This window comes from Trachurus japonicus, chromosome 12 (genome assembly GCF_045865225.1).
Source record: "Trachurus japonicus isolate A0001 chromosome 12, Traja_1.0".
NCBI lineage: Eukaryota > Metazoa > Chordata > Actinopteri > Carangiformes > Carangidae > Trachurus > Trachurus japonicus.
Genome location: NC_140918.1, coordinates 11,691,754 through 11,710,997, shown reverse-complemented (window position 1 = coordinate 11,710,997; position 19,244 = coordinate 11,691,754). Strand labels below are relative to the sequence as shown.

General features: G+C 39.9%; 1 protein-coding gene across 1 annotated transcript; it reads left to right on the top strand.

Moving 5' to 3' along the window:
- The first annotated feature begins 5,714 nt into the window (after positions 1–5,714).
- On the top strand, positions 5,715–19,041 carry amacr (alpha-methylacyl-CoA racemase). Its single transcript, XM_085793155.1, has 6 exons — positions 5,715–5,973; positions 7,810–8,066; positions 9,085–9,228; positions 11,139–11,299; positions 17,757–17,943; positions 18,422–19,041. Exons 2-6 carry the CDS (start codon positions 7,820–7,822, stop codon positions 18,829–18,831), a joined length of 1,149 nt encoding a protein of 382 aa, XP_085649281.1. The 5' UTR covers positions 5,715–5,973; positions 7,810–7,819; the 3' UTR covers positions 18,832–19,041.
- Positions 19,042–19,244: the final 203 nt, after the last annotated feature.

Below are 19,244 nucleotides of genomic sequence, written 5' to 3'. Positions count from 1 at the left end.
GTTGGGAATGGCTTGTACTCTTTGTCTTGCTTCCTTTTCTGTCATTCTGTGAACAAGAAGATGGTCTTTGCTCAAATTTCATCTGAAATTACTGTTCTTGGTCGATCTCTTCCTTGCCTAAGTTCGTCCTGCTTTTTCCACGCACTTTTCTTCCTCTACATCCCCTGTTATTTTTCTCCATTAAAAAACAAGAAAAATGTGAAACCCACCCCCCGAAGATTCAAAAGAGGCACTTTCCATTGGTAATTTTAATCATTCAGCCAAAAAGGCTCAAATTACCAATAAAGCCTGTTTGTGCAACTGCAAATGTTTGTTTGGATAGAGAATACACAGTGGCAAGGAGAAAACTGACTATTCATTTGCTCTCCAATACTTAACACCCCACATTAAATGAAGAAAAACAACCAGCTTTCTTTCGAGACCTCTAGCAGCAACTAATACTGTCTGAGATACTGCTTATACTAAGACATTATTTATGTCTGGACAAAGGGGCTGAATGTAACCATTTGTAAGAGTAGTAGATGAACAGTTGGTAATCGAGTGTTACTGTAGTAGCAGTAGCAGCATAGCATCTTCTCTTTGCCTGTAAAACTCAAAGGCAGGTTAAAGGTAATACTTCTGGCTCATTTCACCACATTTGTTTTGAGTTAATGTCTCTGAAAATGTTTCATTAATCTTTATCACAGTTATTTTCAACATTTTGCAGCATTTCTTTCACCATAATCCTGCATCAAAGTCGTGGTTAGTCACTGGGCTAATCCACTGTTTCATCCACTCTCAGTTGAATATTTTCATACATCTGGCTCTAGATGTAATGCGTGCTGAGTGATTAAATACTCTCATTTGGAAATAAGACGCGGTCACAACAATGTTGGATAATAGGATCCATTGTCAGTCTCTGTTGTGATTCAGAAAGTATAGTCAAACACAATGTCAGTTTGACAAGAAAAACACATATACAATGAATGAACCCCAGGACACCCTCAGCTCTACGGCCCAAGGACAGTGCTGCCTAGCTGATACTCTGGTTTTGTTCGTTCTTAGGGGACATTCCTATAGTAGCTATCAGCAGTGGAGAAATCAATAAGACTTCCTCTTCCACCATCAATCACTTGCTAATACTCTGGAGTTCGGCTGCACATGCTTTTTCATAGCAAAGTTTTATGAAACAGTGGCTGCATTTTGCAGCAAATTTGGAGGAGTAGGGAAAGAAATGATTATAGAAAAACTTTCAAATGTGATGAAAACTTCATTTATTACCCCACAAATAATTCATGCAGCACGCTGACCAGATGGCTGAGGTGCAGGAACATAACGTACACCAGATACAGCAAGTAACTCCTTATGGTCCGGCTGCCCACATTGGAGTGTAATTTGTTAACCAGGTTTTGCACATTAAGCTCTTGATGTCTTATCATCGCTTAAGAAAGCCCTGATCCTCAAAGAAAAGTAATGAATATAAAATGAGCCTGAACTGCCTGCGAATGAATCCCCCCTGTAAAATTGGACCGGATCATATTATCTCACCTGTTAATAAGTGGCAGAATTATTCATTAAGTGCACTGGTATCTACCTCTGTTTTTTAAATGAGATACTATCAGTGTAGGGATGTCCCGATCACAAAGACAAGTCTAATGTTTTATATCAGGGCTGAAGTCTAACAAAAATCCCTCCATTCTGTGATATGACATTTTCTTAATCATGATTTTTTTGCAGCCAACTAAATGCCTACTACTGTAGGATAACACTTTGCAGCCATATTAGGCATTAGGTAGCCTATCTTACCAGCTTTTCATATGCGATTTCCTAGCCTAATGGAGCTTGTTCAGAGGATTCAAAAAGGAGCAAAAGCAACACTTTTACAAAGCAGGGATAATCCAGGAGAAAAGTGGCATTTATATACCCAATATTAACCTTATGTAGGTATACATTTACCAACTCAGATTTGAACAAATTTGAATTGTGACTGTATGGAGGATGATATTTATTATCTATTAATTATATTTTTCATCCAAATATGGTCTTGATTTGCTCATTCGAAGCTAAGTTTTCATGTCTCAGATGGCATTGATAGAGTTGTTCGCTATGAATATAGTGACTAATGAACTACAATATACCATAGCTGCATCTGACTGTCACATTATCCATACTCATTCGATGTGGTGTTATTCTTTGGACTTATTAGCATGTTTTGGAGCTTGTGATTCCAGATGTAATGTGTAATATATTGCTACATTTTTGGGATTTATTATTGGCACAGCTTGCTGTCAACACAGGGTGTTTGATTTCTTATTTTTAACTGTTTAAAAATATGTTGGCCTTGAGGATTTCAACCTCATGAGTATTTTATGACTTTCTTCTTTCTTTTTTTTTTTTGCAGTCTGAAAACATTGCCATAATTTAAACACCTCACCTTGAATCACAATCGAAAGTCTTCTGTGCCTGCATCAATGTCCACAAAGGATTTGCAGAGGTCATAGGTCATTTGGCACATAGTATACGTATATACAGTATATATATCCCTATTGTACTTTGTGTCTGTTTTCTTGCAGCCTTCCTCTCTGTTTATGGAGGATGACATTTTCTATCCAAATATGGTCGCGATTTGCTTATTCGAAGCTTCATTTTCATGTCACAGATGGCATCGATTGAGCGAGATGTTTTGTACGTTATAAATACAGTGACTCATGAACTACAATTTAGCTGCATCTGTTATGCATTAGCTGAATGTGTATTAAGTGATTTTCCCCATTTCCACCCCATCCCTTTCTCTCCTCCCTTCGTAATTTCTTTGTACAACGCTGCAGGAAAGAAAAACACCCAGCAGGCACACCTAGTTTATATCCAAAGCGCTTTTCAATATCAGTTGACATTTATGAAATGATCCACATAAATCTTGTATAAACCTGGTGCCCATCAAGACCGGCATCCATCTGGGTTACATAAAAGTTGACATTTCAGTTAGGTGTTTGCACCACAACTGAATAGGCACAGGTGTTGTCAGTCACAGGGACTTACTCACAGCGATAATGAACACTATTTAACTATGTACTGTATAGCTTAAAGCACACAGAGACACACTCACACAAACACGCACAAACACTCACTAATGTAATTACAAACTCCATGGCATAAAGATCTTTCTACACCTGCAGACTGACAGCTGATTCAGATGTGATGACAGTCACAAGGATAGGATGCAAGTGAAGGAAACAGGTAGAAATGTCATAGTTTTGAGAAGCACCTCATTTTATAATGGAAGAGTCTTTGAGAATAATAGCTGAAAATATGTCTTTATATATATATAATTCAGTTAAAAGTTGGAACATTGCTATTTGAGTTAGAATAAATATTGTATAGTGTCCTTGCAATAATAGTCTATTTCATAGCCAGATAAATTATGTCTCCCTCTCCTCTTATCTGATATTTAATATAATTTTATATATTTTTATCAGTGCTGTTTAAGCTTTATATTAGTATGGCATCTACGGCAGACCATTCATGTTATCTATCTTTATTTTTGTAATAGAGGGTGTCTCGGTAAAGGAAGAAGAAAGAAATGAAATGAATGAGTCAGACATAAAAGTGAGACTACATTAGAGACAGCAGCAGACAGATTAATGCCCTTCTTTGGAAAAAGGTTATTTAGCAAAAATACTTTGTGCTATGTCTTCAATAGGTGATATACATAGGCTACACATATCATCACAGAATGATAATGAATATGGAACATAACGAAGCAAAACTTTGTTGAAATAAATCTTCATCTATCAAAGAAGGGATTGAAGGTCAAGTTTAATACCAACTTTTAAAAAAAGTTTTGAATTACTTTATATTCCATCAACAATGTACTAACAAATTGTTGGCCACACTTGTGCAGAAACTGGAGGAATGTGCTTATTTAAAATGCCCTTTTACACTTCATTTGGTTTATATGCGAATGTGCTCTTAACTTTTAAACAGTTTAAGAAAAGTAAGACCTTTCCTCATTCATTTGATGTGACTTGCAGCTTTATTTGACATTCATAAATGCAAATGTGTCTATTTAAAACAACTTGTTGCTTTGATCAGTGAATTAAAACCACAAAAGCCTTTTCACCACATACTCATATTAAAAGTAGTTTCCTTTAAAAAGCCTTTGATAGTTGTTGATTCCTTTTCTTTTCTGTAATGATTTTCTCATTTGTAATGCAGCTGGGGATGTTTTGTATGCTTTGAATAGATTTTAAATTACCCCAACAATAGCAAAAGCTTTAGCACACATTCTTTTTTCTTCCTTTGAGTGTGAGTGTGTGCTATCTGCCTAATATTTTTCAGTTTTATTATAAAGGCGGCTGTGGGGAATAGGAGTTGCCATGATCTTGCAAGAAATGTCACCATGGATTATGTCTTTATTTTGCATAAAGGGTTTTTATGATAATGACAACTATGTTCTAATAACATCAAAGCACCACTGCTGTAATTTGGAAGGTTTTTTTGTGTGTGTGTGTATTACAAAACTCTAAATTTAGTGAAGTTGAGACCAAGCAGCAGACAATGGAATCTGTGTTTAACCTTGACCTCTGGCAACTGTCTTAAATTTTAATCATATCTTATGAAACATGCTACACCAGGTCAAGAAATCATTTTCAGCACTTTGTCCTGCATCCTGTTTGTGGTCTGGGTGGAAATTATATCAGAGTTCAGCCTCTCCTGCCAGTGTGGAAACATTGTGTTGTGTTGATTTGTGTAGCTGAGGGTCATCACCTTATGAGGTTGTGGTATTCCCCTGGCAAGAGGTGTCTTGTCTAATCCAGGTGACAGGGTAATGGAGAAGGTGTGGCGAATAACAATTGAAGGCTCAGCTGCATCTGCTGCTACAGAAATCATGTAGTATTTGTTGTCATGAGCTGCAGCGGTGAGGGAAGAGCTCACAAAACACAGCTTCTAATTAGCCAGCCCCCAGTAATGATATGTTATGTGAAAGTGCAATTATGAGTGGATTGTAGGGCTGATTACCAGACTGTGAATAGAGTGTGGCTTTTTTTTAAAGAAACACAGAAAAGTAACTAGACTGCTTTGAAGTTAGACTTAGACAACTTTTGTTGAAGAATGGCACCAAAAGTGATAATCATATGGTGGGATGGAATTTAGGAATGTGATAGATTGAACAACAGTGTGTTTCACTGCCTCTGAATTAAACTTAATTATAAAACAAATCTGACAGGTCCCTATGATTTATAACAGTGGCAAATCTGTTGGTCTGTAGCCTCCTACTTCATCATTTGTGTTTTTTATTTTCTCATATTTGGGTCCCAACTTTTAAAAGTTTATTCTGACACCTTGTTATTGTTGGTTATGTGGCCAATACACCGCGCTTTGTTTACATCCCTTTATCATCATTATTGTGCTACTCACCTACTGTCGCTCCCTAATCGCGTTTTATTACCCCCGGTTTTGAGTGATGAAAGCCATGGCACGTGAATAACGAATCACAAGCGCCACTTGCTGTAGCCCACCTCGTTGTTTGAGTTAGACCATAAAAGACTTCATTACCCAGAATTCGTGTCGCGGTGGCGCCCGGGGTTCACCAGGAAGTCGTTTGTAAACACTGCTCGGTTTCAGATCCATGGGCTTTATTTACCACCGAGCTGAGCTGAATGTGGCTTGCTTGGTGTCGTTAATTGTTAGCACCTTATATTAACACCTGATAGTAGTAAGACAATGTAAGTTGACCTGCTTGACTGACCGTTTTTAAATAAAACTATGCTACCGGTGTAAGAGGAGTCCCACAGGTTCAACACACCAGTTTTATATACAGTCTATGGTTTAAATGCAAAACATTTATCATTTAGTAATGTTTGCTGACAAAAGTAAGAGATAAAAGTAAGTTTGTAGCTACCACGTGACCCACTCCGGGTGTCTCTGGGAGTTTTAACTTCCGTCCGGACTTTAGCAGCGGTGTCCTGTCCCCTCGACGCACAAGCACCAAAGGTAAGCAGAGCTACACTAATGCGCAGTCCAGCTGAAGATGTTGCTCTGTTATTTTGTCGTCCTTAACACTACACCACTACATGACATGCTCGTTGTTGTTTGTCCAAACTCTCTGCCTGTAACTCGTGTTGATATATAGGTATCGCAATTAATTGATATTATAAAAGTATTGTCAGATAAAGTAACAACAAAGTGAGTGCATGCCCTTGGATTACACTGTGGAGCACAGCTTGCACAAAGTAGGACCTTGTGCAAAAAACATGTAGCCCACCGTATGCTATATCTTGTAAAACTAATTGAACAAGCAGGGGTGGAAACACTTGTTGATAAAGTATGCCACTTTGGACTTTGAAAAAAACATATAACCTGCAAGTTACCCAGTTTCAAAGTCTAAAAGTCACGGTTGCAGCAGGTGTGTTTATAAAAAGTTACTTACCCACTAGTTCTGTAAAGTGAACATGCTAAAAAAGTGATGCAATAATAAGTTCATACTGGTGCATTAAAACATATTCAGTGTAGGCCTAATTAAGTTGATCAAAACATGTTAGGGAACTGGAATTAGTTCTTTGGGTTTTAGGATGTCTCATTTAGATCAGGGTCTCAGATAAAAATTCTGAAACATTTAAAGTAGGATAAAACAGTTGTATATTTAGATGTAGATGAAAATATATGTTACTGAACAACTGCAGCAAAAGTTTGCAGTAGTTTTTTTTTCATTCTGTTTGGAAAGGAATGATTGACTAATGGCCATTGTCTTCACACCTCCCCAAGACATTTAGTCTAAAATGATCATGACAAGAGAACAAAAAGCAGCAAGTCTTATTTTTAAGGCTGTAATATTAAAAGGTAACACATCTTTATTCAGAATGTCTGTGCTTGAAAATTTTTTTTGTCAATTTATAATTGAAGATTAATGCTGTTTTTGTTTATATGGACTGTGATAAACTTAAAATGTCATAATGCGACACAGAAAAATCATCTTTTAAATATGAGTTTTTAATGCTATAAGATCTGTGACAAATTCTTCAAAATGTGGCTGCTTTGCAAGCGAAATGGAGCAGGTGGCCATTATCATAATTACATAGAAACAACGTGGTGCTTGGTGACTCACTGCTTTCAAAGTTTCTGTGTGGCTTCAGGATCATGGAAACTGACCAGTGAGTGGAATAATTACAGAGAGTTGCTGGTATCTGTTTTAGCACCTGTTAACTCGAATAATCGGCTCTAAATCAGGTGTCAGTTAATGGCTTCATCAATCAACAGAGAGTTTGATGACAGGTGAAAATTATGACTGTCAATTTAAAACATTTTAAGCAACACTAACCATTTCCAATTTGTTGAGTGTCCTGTAATGCTAAACTGAATAAATTATGGATTGGACTGTTTATTGGTCTTTTAAAGAACACACCTTAGTCTGGGAAGTGTGATAGGTATTGAAATAACAAACAAAGATACATTTCTCTTGGATAAAGCAAAACCTAGAGTAAGCAGTGCAAAAGAAAATGAAAAGAACGTTTTTCTATTCACATGTTCCAACATATTGACAACCGAGAATAACAACTGTCTGTAACACACAAAGAAAGTATGCAAGATTTGGAGACTGCAGATGTGTTTCTCCTGCTGCTCCTGCTCCTGCTGCCAAACATCCATTCAAATTCTCTCATTCACACCTGCAGGCTATTTACAGTTGCCATTTAAACTACGCTTCATGTCTTTGGGTTGTGGGATGTTTGGTGGAAATGCATGTTGGCACAAGGTGAATGTACAGAGTTCACACTTGGCAGGTTTGAACCTATTTTAAGGTCACAATGCCCCTACTATATTTCTACCTTACAGTCCGTTCATCATGGCACTGGCTGGAGTGAGAGTTATTGAGCTGGCGGGCCTGGCTCCAGCTCCGTTCTGTGGGATGATCCTTGCAGACTTCGGAGCCAAGGTGATCCGCGTGGACCGGACCAAGGTTGCCATGGCTTTGGATACACAAGCGCGGGGAAAACAATCGGTGGCCATCAACCTGAAGACCACTGAGGGTGTAGCCTTGCTCAGGAAGCTCTGTGTCCAGTCTGATGTCGTCCTTGAGCCCTATCGCAAAGGTCAGACAATCTTAGAAGCATTACAAGTAAAAAGTCCTGCATTCAAAATCCCTTATCTTCAAACTCCTCAAGTGTTACACACAGTTAAAGCAGAAGTAAGCGCAATGTTTGTGTTAATATAAGTCTTAAATAGTTATATCTTCCGACATCAATCACTTATATAGAGTGTTTGGTCTGAAACACGGGTCTGTCAGTCACTCTGCTCTGCTGTAAGCCGAGGAGAAAACTTTCCTTGTATCCTACAACCTTCATCCAATGAGGAGAGAGAACGGCATAAAGGGGCGGTCCTCTCTGTGTGTGCAGCCAAGGGATGCGAGTGAATGTGGTGACGTAGGGACGAGGGCGGGGACTGCTAACTCCATCGACTTTTTTTTATTATTCTTTTTTTCAGAGGAGCACAAAACAAAGTTGAAGGGTTATTAGGAAGCAGGAAACCAGAAAAAACTAAATTCTTCCACACAAAATTGTTAAAGCTAATATTGAAATATTGGATAATTTTAACTATTTGGGTCTCAAATGGTCATTTTAATGAACCCATGAGAGAGGTTCAGTGGTGAAATCTGTCTTTGGATGAACAGCTTGTAGACAAATCACATCACACATCACATCATCAATGACTTTTATTAAAAGATTTCGCTAGAAATGTTGGGAAGCACTGGTTTAATGTTTAACAACACAGCCAGTTGTCACTGGAGCTCTAAAGTAAATGTAGTAAAGGTGAACGTAGAATATTTTCCTATAAATCATAGGGAAGAATAGGCTATATAAAGTAGCATGAAATGAAAGTATTGGCAGATAAAGTGCATGAATCTTTTAAATATTTGTGTTTGTCAAGAAAACCTTATGGTAATAATCCCAAAAGATCTTTGTATACAAATGTCTTTAAGTGTATTGATATGTGTTAGTAAGTAAAGTGAAGTTGTCACCTCCTGGTTGGTTCACTGTGAAAACTCACCTGAGCAGATAGTAATGAAAAGTGTTTTTGACATCGTACATCCACTTCCCTCTAACTGCTCAGGTGTGATGGAGAAGCTGGGACTCGGTCCTCAGGAGCTGTTGAAGGAAAATCCTCGTCTGATCTATGCTCGGTTGACCGGCTATGGACAGTCGGGATCGTACGCCGCTGCAGCTGGGCATGACATCAACTACCTCGCCATGTCAGGTAATAACACACGGTTAGTGGTTTTGTGAGACTAGAGTGATGGAATAGCATCAAGTTTCTGTAGAGTGCTACACACACTGTCAACAGCACTTTTAATTTGAATGGCACTCAGCAGAGTGCATACCCCTGCCAAGGACAAAGAATTTTAAAAGGGTCTATGTGGTGCTTTTTATGGAAAAATAAAAGCAAAAGTAGTTGTATATTTTTCAACATTCGGATGCATTCATAATTTTGAGAAAAAGGTCTGGGGCTGTATATGTTTAGCTAGAAACAAAATTGAATGGTTCACTCCCAGTTTTAGTGCAAATTGTTTTTTACATTACTCCATATAAACACACTCCAGGTGTGGGTCTCTTGTTCTCTTGTTTGCTACAGAAGGATGTGTCTGTTCACCTGAACATAAACACCAGCTTTTAGAGAGCACAAGCCTTTCTTTGCAGGTGTAAGGATATAACCATACAGTATTTTCACTTTAATGGTCTTAACAGCACACGGATGACTGACACTCTTCTGCTCATTAGGCCCACACATCTGTATTTTAAAGGATACAGAGAACTGAGAAAGAACCAAAAGTAGTGATTTGGCTGATGCAAAAACGCACCCTGACTTTGACATAGGCATCAGCCATTAAGACATGCGGCCAGTCAATCACTGCACATTAGTCTGGGATTCAACTTTACTTTTCGGCCCAAAATAAAACACTTACAAAACAGTTTGTGGTTAGTCATGAAGCTTAGCCCAACTAAAACCTTGATATTACACTCTGATAATAACACAAAGCAGGGGCTTAGTATGTGTATGTAGCGCCCTTTAGACACCACTGGAGGGTGATAAAGGTATCCCAACCATCTACTAATTCCACCTAAAGCTGCAACTCTGGCTAATTTAAGCTGTTATGTTAACCTGTCAGCTTCTTTTTCTTCTGCAGCCGAAATAACTACACAATTACAGGTTTTACAGAGAGTAACATAGGTGACACACTTTGCTTTAAACATTTACTTTTGTCCTGTGTGTATCGATCATGTGCCCTTCTTTTAACCATATCATTATTTTTATTTTCCACTGTTGGTGTCTAATAACATCACTGTAATTGAAATCAATTACTGTTAATGGCTCCAACAAAACAGCGGTTATTGTAGTTTGCTTCCATTGTTCAGTCGGTGTATTTCAGAGTAAAGCTCAAGGTGGCATTCAGCACGGGACCCAAAATATTAAGACTCACTGTCAGTGAGTGACCCTTGCACTCCTAATGCGCAAACTGAAAACTTGTGACATTCTTAGAGTGGTTATTTGAGTAAACAAAATTAATATTCAGAGCAGGTATCCACTCTGTAACAATATGAGAAATGAAAAATGTCACAGTGGATACAGCACTCACAAACCGCAGAGGACAGGATCCCTGGAGAAATCTGCCACTGTGGGTCCTTAAAGTAGAGAAGAGACAAATTGGGTAGTGTAACTTTTGGGAGAGTTAAAATAAACTTGACTGTACTGTTCTGCTTTAGAGGTTTTTGGGAGATCCATATGATAACAAAAGTAGCAAAAAGGACAATGATGCCTTGAACAAAGGCTGTTCGATTTGATCAAATAAGCTATTTCTCCATCAGAAAAGAAAAAAAATGAATCATTGAAGGGCTAATGTCCACTCAGAGGTTGTGTAAAGTTAATAGCAATCCTGTTTGACTGATAACCTTTAGTTTTGGTGCTCTATCGGGTGCCATCGCTCCCTGATTCTTTCTATAACCAACAGAACTACTAACTACTACTACTACTAACTACTAACTACTAACAACTAATTAATTTTCCATCACATGCTGGGCTCAGAACTGGACATAACTCCATTATTCTCCCACCAGAGAGGCTTTAATTACATTTTCTGTGGCACTTTTGCCTCTTCATTTCTGTCACAGGGCTTTTATCCCGGCTGGGTCGGAGCGGAGAGAAGCCCTACGCTCCACTGAATCTGTTAGCGGACTTTGCAGGAGGTGGTCTTACTTGTGCCCTGGGGATAGTCCTGGCTCTGCTGGAGAGGACAAAGTCAGGGAAAGGACAGATCATCGATGCGAGCATGGTGAGTAGATTGTGCATTGTTGCAGCGAGTCAGCTGCAGCAGTCAGTATGGCATGCACCACCAGCTGCTCCACAGAATGTGTTGTTTTGAAAGAAGCACAAACAGACAATCCCCCCCCCCCCCCCATTCTCATAAATATGAATGAGTATGTGTATGGGAATTTCACCAGAGTCAACAAAATCCAAGTCCAAGCAAGTCACAATGGAGATGCTTTGCACAAATTACAGCCAGACACTCACACACGATAGGCTGCCGTCAGAATGACAATACACTTTCGGCAAACAGGGGTGAGCGTATGGCTGTGTTTGCTACAGGTACCAGTAAGTGGATGTCCATGTCGAAGGCTTATCACAACACCATAAAGCAGCTAATGCGTCACAGGGGCAAAGATTTCAACAAGTCTGGGAAGCAACAGAACAAATTTCCTCTCTCAGCGAACGACACCTCATAGTTTAGTCCGTATTACAGAGCGGTACCTCTCCAGGTCATGGAGCAGCGTACTGTGACAAACTGTGAGTCACGATCCATTTAAGTGGGATAAATGATCACTTGGCGACAGCCCCTGGCAAAGTTATTTGAACCGCACATCAAAGTCTCTGAATCCTGCTGAGCCTGACATCCACTGAATGTAAAGGGGTGGGGAGGTTAGGAAGCAGAGCCGATCTAATGAGCTCCTTAAAGGGATAGTTCAACATTTTGGCAAATTGGCCCATTGCCATAATTGCTATAGTCATAGCAGTAGGTTCGTTACCTTTAATTGTAGGTGTAAGCTATTTTTAGTACAGCGGAGCGCAGCAGCAGGCTGCTCAGAGCTACGCTATGGAGGCTAAGGGAATTTCTTGGTTTCCCTCATTAAACTCATCAAATACAAAATCCCAAAACTCCACAGCGCTTTTGTAGACAAGTTGTGAGCTGCACAACCACCACGCTATGAGATAATGACGGAACGATACGAAACGGAGCCGTTTTCGAGGTAAATTCATACAAAACCGCTGATGCGCGTTGCGTTCAGGGACAGTTTTTCAGCAAGCAGTCTCCGTATTTACCCTGTATTTACCTCGAAAACGGCTCCGTTTCGTATCGTTCCGTCATTATCTCATAGCGTGGTGGTTGTGCAGGTCACAACTTGTCTACAAAAGCGCTGTGGAGTTTTGGGATGTTGAATTTGATGAGTTTAATGAGGGAAACCAAGAAATTCCGTTAGCCTCCATAGCGTAGCTCTGAGCAGCCAGCTGCTGCGCTCCGCCGTACTGAAAATAGCTTACACCTACAATTAAAGGTAATGAACCTACTGCTATGACTATAGCGATTATGGCAATGGGCCAATTTGCCAAAATGTTGAACTATCCCTTTAAGGAGGTGGAGTTACGGTGTTAGAGCGTTTTTTTTTAACGTGACAACTGTCAAATCTTCATGAAAAGTATACATTTTACACATGCATATAGATGTTCTGTACGTAAGACAGTCAGCTGTGCATACTTACTTTACTGTGAATACAGTATTTGAGGAAAAATTCAGATTGTGGCTAATTTTTTATGCCATTTTCACAAAGTTAAGTCTTCTTGCTCTTGCAGAACTACACTGGACTTGACTTAACGAATATGAGCAGAGCAGGAGAAGCAGTCAGCAGCTTCCAATTTAAAGTGTTTTTTATCTTCTTTTACTCAGGTATCACAGACGGAAGCTGACTGATTTAAACAGATCAACACTCACTTTAGACCAGCCACTAACCAATCAGGAGCAAAGGACAGAGTGTAGAGGGAGATCAGATCAACTGAAGGGCAAACATTGAGGTCCTCAGGGCGCAAAGTGACGAATACTCATGGCATCAGCAGTACTGTACGTCCAATTAGCACACCAGCGCTCCAGCAGATCTCAGCAGACTGGTTATTTTTTCCATCTTTTATTTCTCTTCAGTTTCCAGCTGTGTAGAGCTTCATCTGGTTGTTACAGTTAGTGTGCTCATCCTCATCTCCGTCTCATAGATTTCCTGTACTTTTTGAATCCCAGTGCTGTATAATTGCGAGTAGTTGGAACTTTGTTACACTTCTGGAATTACACAAAGTAGGATAATGTGTGAGTCTTTGGGAATATCATATTAGGGGAGAGACACATTTTAAAAAGAAAGATATACGTTAAAGAAGAAGAGGTTGAGGTATCCTGACTGTGTTTAGCTTAACAATTCACACAATGTAGCTGCTGCCTTTTAATTTCCCCATCTTTTAAGCTCTGTGGCCCCAAATCATGTTGCAGTATTAAGCCTAACTTTAGTATTTTTATTCATCATGTGCTTGTGGTTCTTGCTGTCTGACATTTATTAAAATTTTTAATTTCTTAAATAAATCAATACGTCAATTTTTTTACCTTGGTTACAGAGCGGCTGCACGCTTAACTACTATTATCACCACCACCAGTCTCATGTTTTTCTTTTTGTCGTAATGACATCAGATTTCCACAGAAAACTTCAAACTGTCCATAGTTCAGTGATTAAACCCCCACAGATCTGACAGCACTGTCAGTTGGAGACTCTCTGGAACAAAGCGCAGTGTTTTGACAGGTAAAATGAGATTCAACTCGGTGGCTTCTTCACTGACTATTTGAATTGTCAACGTTGGTTATTGTCTCTGACTTTAGAAAGTCCCTCCTGCTGCCACAGAGCCCAAAATTGATTTGTATTCACGGGTTACTTTGTACTGACCTAACCTGTATGTTTAAAGTGCTCGTGTCCCCCGGGAGAGCACACTGTCCTGACCAATTGTCTCCTTCTAGTTCATTACTTTTCAATAGCTGGGTTGAGAGCTGCTAAATTTTGCTTGGCAGGGTGACAGTACTTTGTAAAAAAATAAATAAAAGGTTGTTTCAAGGCTACGTGGGTGATGTTTACAGTGGTCGAACAAAAGCCAAATCCATCAAAAAGCAGCTTCTCTTCAGGTTTGTTCTGTTAGTATTTTCCTGTGTAGTTCATACAGTATGGTGCTGCTGGCTCTCCATGTTACACCACAGAGAGCCGCTTGTAAGTGCTGGGGAAGGAGTTAGACTTCAATTCACTTCAATTCTGCCCTGTCTAGTCTGTGTATGTGTGCCCAGATGCCCGGATGCAGTTTGTGTGTATTTGGCTTTCTATATCTATGTAAATCAGTGTTTTCAAAACTTGTCCACAAATTTGCATGTTCTCCCTGTGCCAGCATGGCTCCCCTTCCTGGTACTCTGTCTCCCTCCCACAGTCCAAACACACACAGTCCACAACAGGATAATTAGCCCATAGATATGAATATGAGCAAACCACTGCAGCCCTACAAGAAACAGCTGCGTGGCAAATGGATGAATGAACTTGTTCGCAGGCTGTCACTGAAACAGTAGGTGGTCATCTTTTTGGAGTCACTTCATTAGGTACAAACTATTCTACACAATTCAGCACAACAGCACAGCGGTGGTGGTGTTTTTTCCTATTGTTGTTCAGCGATGGGTTTTGGGTTCGTCAAACACCAAAGAATCTCTGCATTTTCCTAAAAAAAAAACTCAGTCTGGTAACGTTGTGTTATTATCTCATAGCGTGGTGAATGTGCAGGTCACAACTTGTCCACCAGAGCGTTTTGGAGTTGTTGGATTGTGTATTTGATGAGTTTGATAAGGGAAACCAAATAATCCCATTAGCCTCCATATAGCTCTGAGCAGCTTGTGGCTCTGCTCCGCCATTCTAAAAATAGCTTGCACCTAAAGGTAACGAACCTACTGCTATGACTATAGTATACGGATTATGGCAATGGGCCAGTTTGCCAAAATGTTGAACTATCTCTTTAATGTTCTTACTCAGTGAAGTGTTAGAAAGCCCAGTGAGAGAGTTACCATAAGTTTCCCTGTGTTCATGAAAGTCAAGAAAAACAAATCAGCCTCAATCATAAGCTTCTGTCTGTCTGCACAGAGATGCTGGCAGGCTGATTTGCCAGCCTAGTTATCCAGACATACAAACATGAGGCCCTCCTTAGCTGGTCACTTTTGACCACAAGCCAGTTCCAAGTCAATCTGCAGCCCTTTAGCAGCTCATAAAGCCAGAGCTGTATTGTCTCCAACTGGGAAAGACATTTATCCTTGGACTTCGGGCCTGGACCTGCCAGTGTTGGCGCCCTATGTGAGATTTCTGATTGGTGCTTCCTGCCTCGTGTACCTGGATTGTGCACCACATTCTCACTCGGTAGAAACAAAGGTGTTTCAAGGTTTTGCTTGAAAATTAACTGAAATGATTATTTGATTATCAAGACACTTGCCAAATGAATTTTCTATTCATAGTTAAAGTTCTAATTGTCTGAATGCTTCACAAACCTCTGTAGTCTACATGAATGATTCCAACTCATCTTCAATATGCATGGCAATTTAAGACATCGGCCCATTTTTAGAATGGGAACATCTTCTTAATGTCATGATATTACCGTAATTTCAGCCAGATCACTCAACTACACTGGCAAGTGTATGAAGACTAAAGATGTGATAATTTACCATAAATGGAGCCTTAAAACTCAAGTCTGTACTTGTTTGAGAGTAAAATCTTCATTGGGATGTTACAGAAGCACCAGGTTTATAGCCAACACTGTTTGTCAGTGGAAAAACCATGTAATTATGAAGAGAGACCTCAGTGCCAACGCAGGAGCCACATGCAATCACAGTTAGTGCACCCTCTGCCTCTAAACTATCAGCTGTGACGCATCAGGGCCAAGCAAACACCATTTTGACATGACATTTAATTTCCCCTCAAATGTGTTTTGATGGACTGACAATACCAGTTAAGCCCACTCAGTTAAAATCGTGTTATCAATCTCGCCAATACTCTCCTTTCCTCTATCCATTTTCCAAGTATTTATCCTTTTGAGAGGTGAGTGGGCTTGAGTCAGTCCCAGCATACACTGCTTTGGCGGGGGGGGCGAGGCGACATAGACTAGATGCACTAAAAAAGTCAACAAGCTCAAGTGTATTTAACACTGCATAGATTGACTGCAGCTACATCATCTTCTGAACCAAAATACATTTATAAACCAGACATAAAAATTCAATACATTCACTATGAATTAAAGATAATAGCTGCACCAATAATGCATGTATTTATATATATATTACATGTATACAACACACGAATGTCCAGATATCAGATGCCGGCCTAACTCAAGGCTGGCACTCGTGCACAATTCAGAGGCAGTGTATAATCAATGTATGTATAATTAATCAAATTCTACAGAACCTGCAGCTCCTCTTGGACTTCCAGAGTTTCAGCTCATTCACGCTTGACAACTTTATTTTTCTGGCTCCTTGTCATTGGTCACATACGTTGGTTTTGGCTGCAGCAGGCAGCCGATCGAAAGTTGGACAAATCCCACAGCACACAGTCTGTTCAGTAGCAAACAGCAGAGAGAGACCCAGGTACAAACTGAGGTGAGGTGAATACTGACACTTCATTCATCATGTGGTCAGAAACACAGCTTCAGATGAGTGGTTTAGTTTTCAGCTTGCACCTTCAGATGATTCTGACTTCTCTGGTCTCTGTCTGTCTGTGTGTGGTCCTGTCTTAAACCCTGTCCTGCTTGCAGAGATTTCAAATTGGAAACACGGAGACTGTAATTTCAAGTAATATTTTGCAGCAGTGGTCAGTGTGGCATGTCCAGTCCTCCAGCTTCTAGCTTTAATTTACGCTCCCAAGACCAGAAGCCTGCTCCCTATCTCTCTCTTTCATCATATTGACTATTTTCCCTTTTTCTCCAGTTTTAAATCATTGCGTGCCCTGCTGCTGAATGACCGCATTAATTAGTGAGAGCCACACTGATAAAGACGGATGGCAAGCTCCTCGAAATATTCCTCTTTAATGCCACAGCATGAGGCCTGCTCGCTGGTCACTGACGACAAAATATGAAGCACAGTGTTTTTCTTATCTCTACTCATGGTTTTTGATTTCTTGGTACCGTAATGTAAAATACATACAATAGATTCAAAGAATCATTACCAACCTCTATTTACTGTTTGTTCAAAGTATTCTCCCCATTCAGCTGCAGCTGTATTAGCTTGTGCACATGTGGATGCATGTGGAGACAGGCAGCATGTGGTTTATACAGCAAATGTCAATATTCACAGCCACATCTTAATGTTATTCAAATAGAATGCAATTTCATTTAGATTGGCTGCTGATATCTACTCAAGCATATGGGTTTCTTCTATGCTATGCTAAACCTATATACTTGGACTGACATACAATATATAGCAGCATACACAAGTGGCTGTTTGCAATTTTAATGATGTTAATCTACTCTGAATGCATGATGGAATAAATGAATTGCTTATATGATGGCTCTGCTTTCCCTTCTCCTTTCTTTCCCATTTAGTGAATTTGAGTATTTATGCATAGAAAAATAGAACATGACATAAAACATACATCATATAATGAAAAAAGCCTCTGACCTTGTGTTCTCTCCTTTAGGTGGAGGGAGCTGCTTACGTAGGTTCATTTGTATGGAAATCTCGTAGCATTGGCATGTGGGACAGTCCGCGGGGAGAGAACATGTTGGACAGCGGAGCGCCCTTCTACGATACCTACCAGACTAAAGATGGAAAGTACATGGCAGTGGGTGCCATGGAGGCACAGTTCTACAGTCAGCTGCTGAAGGGTTCGTATTACACAAATATGCATAGGTATAGATGAAATAAACAGCCGAGCCCTTGGGGGAAACTAATGCGCAATGAGTTTGATTCAAAATAAATGTGTATATTTTAATACAGTACACGCATAGGACAGCTGCAGGTACAGATGTTCTAACTTTTAAACATTTTCTGTTTCTGTTCTTTCTTCCTTTGTCTTTCCCCTTCCCCAACCTGATCATCTTTCACCTATCACATTTTTTATTTCTATTGTGATTATTATTATTGTGATTGTTCGATAAAGACAGGACACTGGAAATTACAGTCTGTGTTCAAGTAACTGAAGAGTTATAAAAAGTTAAATCCTTGTGCTGATGGCACCTTTCAGTTTAAATATTTTTCTGACAGACTTGGAACTCCAAGGTGAAAAAAGCAACAACAAATCAATGTGATTAAACCACTGCTTCACCATTAGGTCACATCTAAGTCTCTTTTTTCTCCCCACAGGGTTAGAGTTGGAAGCTGAGGACTTGCCTTCTCAGATGAGCTTCAATGATTGGCCAGAGCTGAGACGGATCTTCACAGAGCGTTTCGCTACCAAGACCCAGGCAGACTGGTCAAAAGTTTTCGATGGGACTGATGCCTGCGTTACACCTGTGTTGTCTTTCGACCAGGTGAGCTCACACCCACATAACCACGCCAGATCCTCTTTCATGAAGGACTCCAGTGGGGATGAAAGCCCCCGGCCGGCCCCGGTTCTCTCTCGTACTCCTGCAGAGCCGAGCCTAGCCGCTGGCCCCGTTATCGGAGAACACACAGTCAAGGTCCTGGAGGAGTACGGCTTTACATCATCGGAAATAAACCAGATGCTCGCAGCGGGGGTCTTAGAGTGCAATGCTGCAAAGGCAAAACTGTAGAAGAGCGCAATTCAAAGGTTTTAAAATCACACACAGCTGCATCGTTTTGTGTTGCGACAGACTGTATGGAGGAGATGTGCCACGGAGTTAATTGATATCAATAATTAATTGGGGCAACAATCAAAATAAGGATCTGACTGAACTTTGGGTGATTTCAAACCTGCTATCTAAACTATATTAAACACAACAGTTGAAGAATTAAATGAAAAGTTTTCTTGACCTGGACATTCGGTGGCTAGAAAGCCAGAAAAAAATCTCCATCTTACCGACTTTTATTCTTTCTCTCAGGCTCCAGGAACCTGATGTATGCATGTTTGCAGCAAAAGTGGAGTTTTACATATTCCACATACTTCGAGTGTATGATCAGATAAGGTGAAAGGTCACCCTGTGGGCTGTTTGAGACTTGGGAAGAG

What these genes read in the sequence shown, in the direction of transcription:
- amacr (XM_085793155.1), top strand. Translation starts at nt 7,820, where the DNA reads ATGGCACTGGCTGGAGTGAGAGTTATTGAGCTGGCGGGCCTGGCTCCA. An exon ending in CAACTACCTCGCCATGTCAG is followed by an intron (nt 9,229 to 11,138) that starts GTAATAACACAC and finishes TTTCTGTCACAG; the next exon opens with GGCTTTTATCCCGGCTGGGT. An exon ending in AGATCATCGATGCGAGCATG is followed by an intron (nt 11,300 to 17,756) that starts GTGAGTAGATTG and finishes TCTCTCCTTTAG; the next exon opens with GTGGAGGGAGCTGCTTACGT.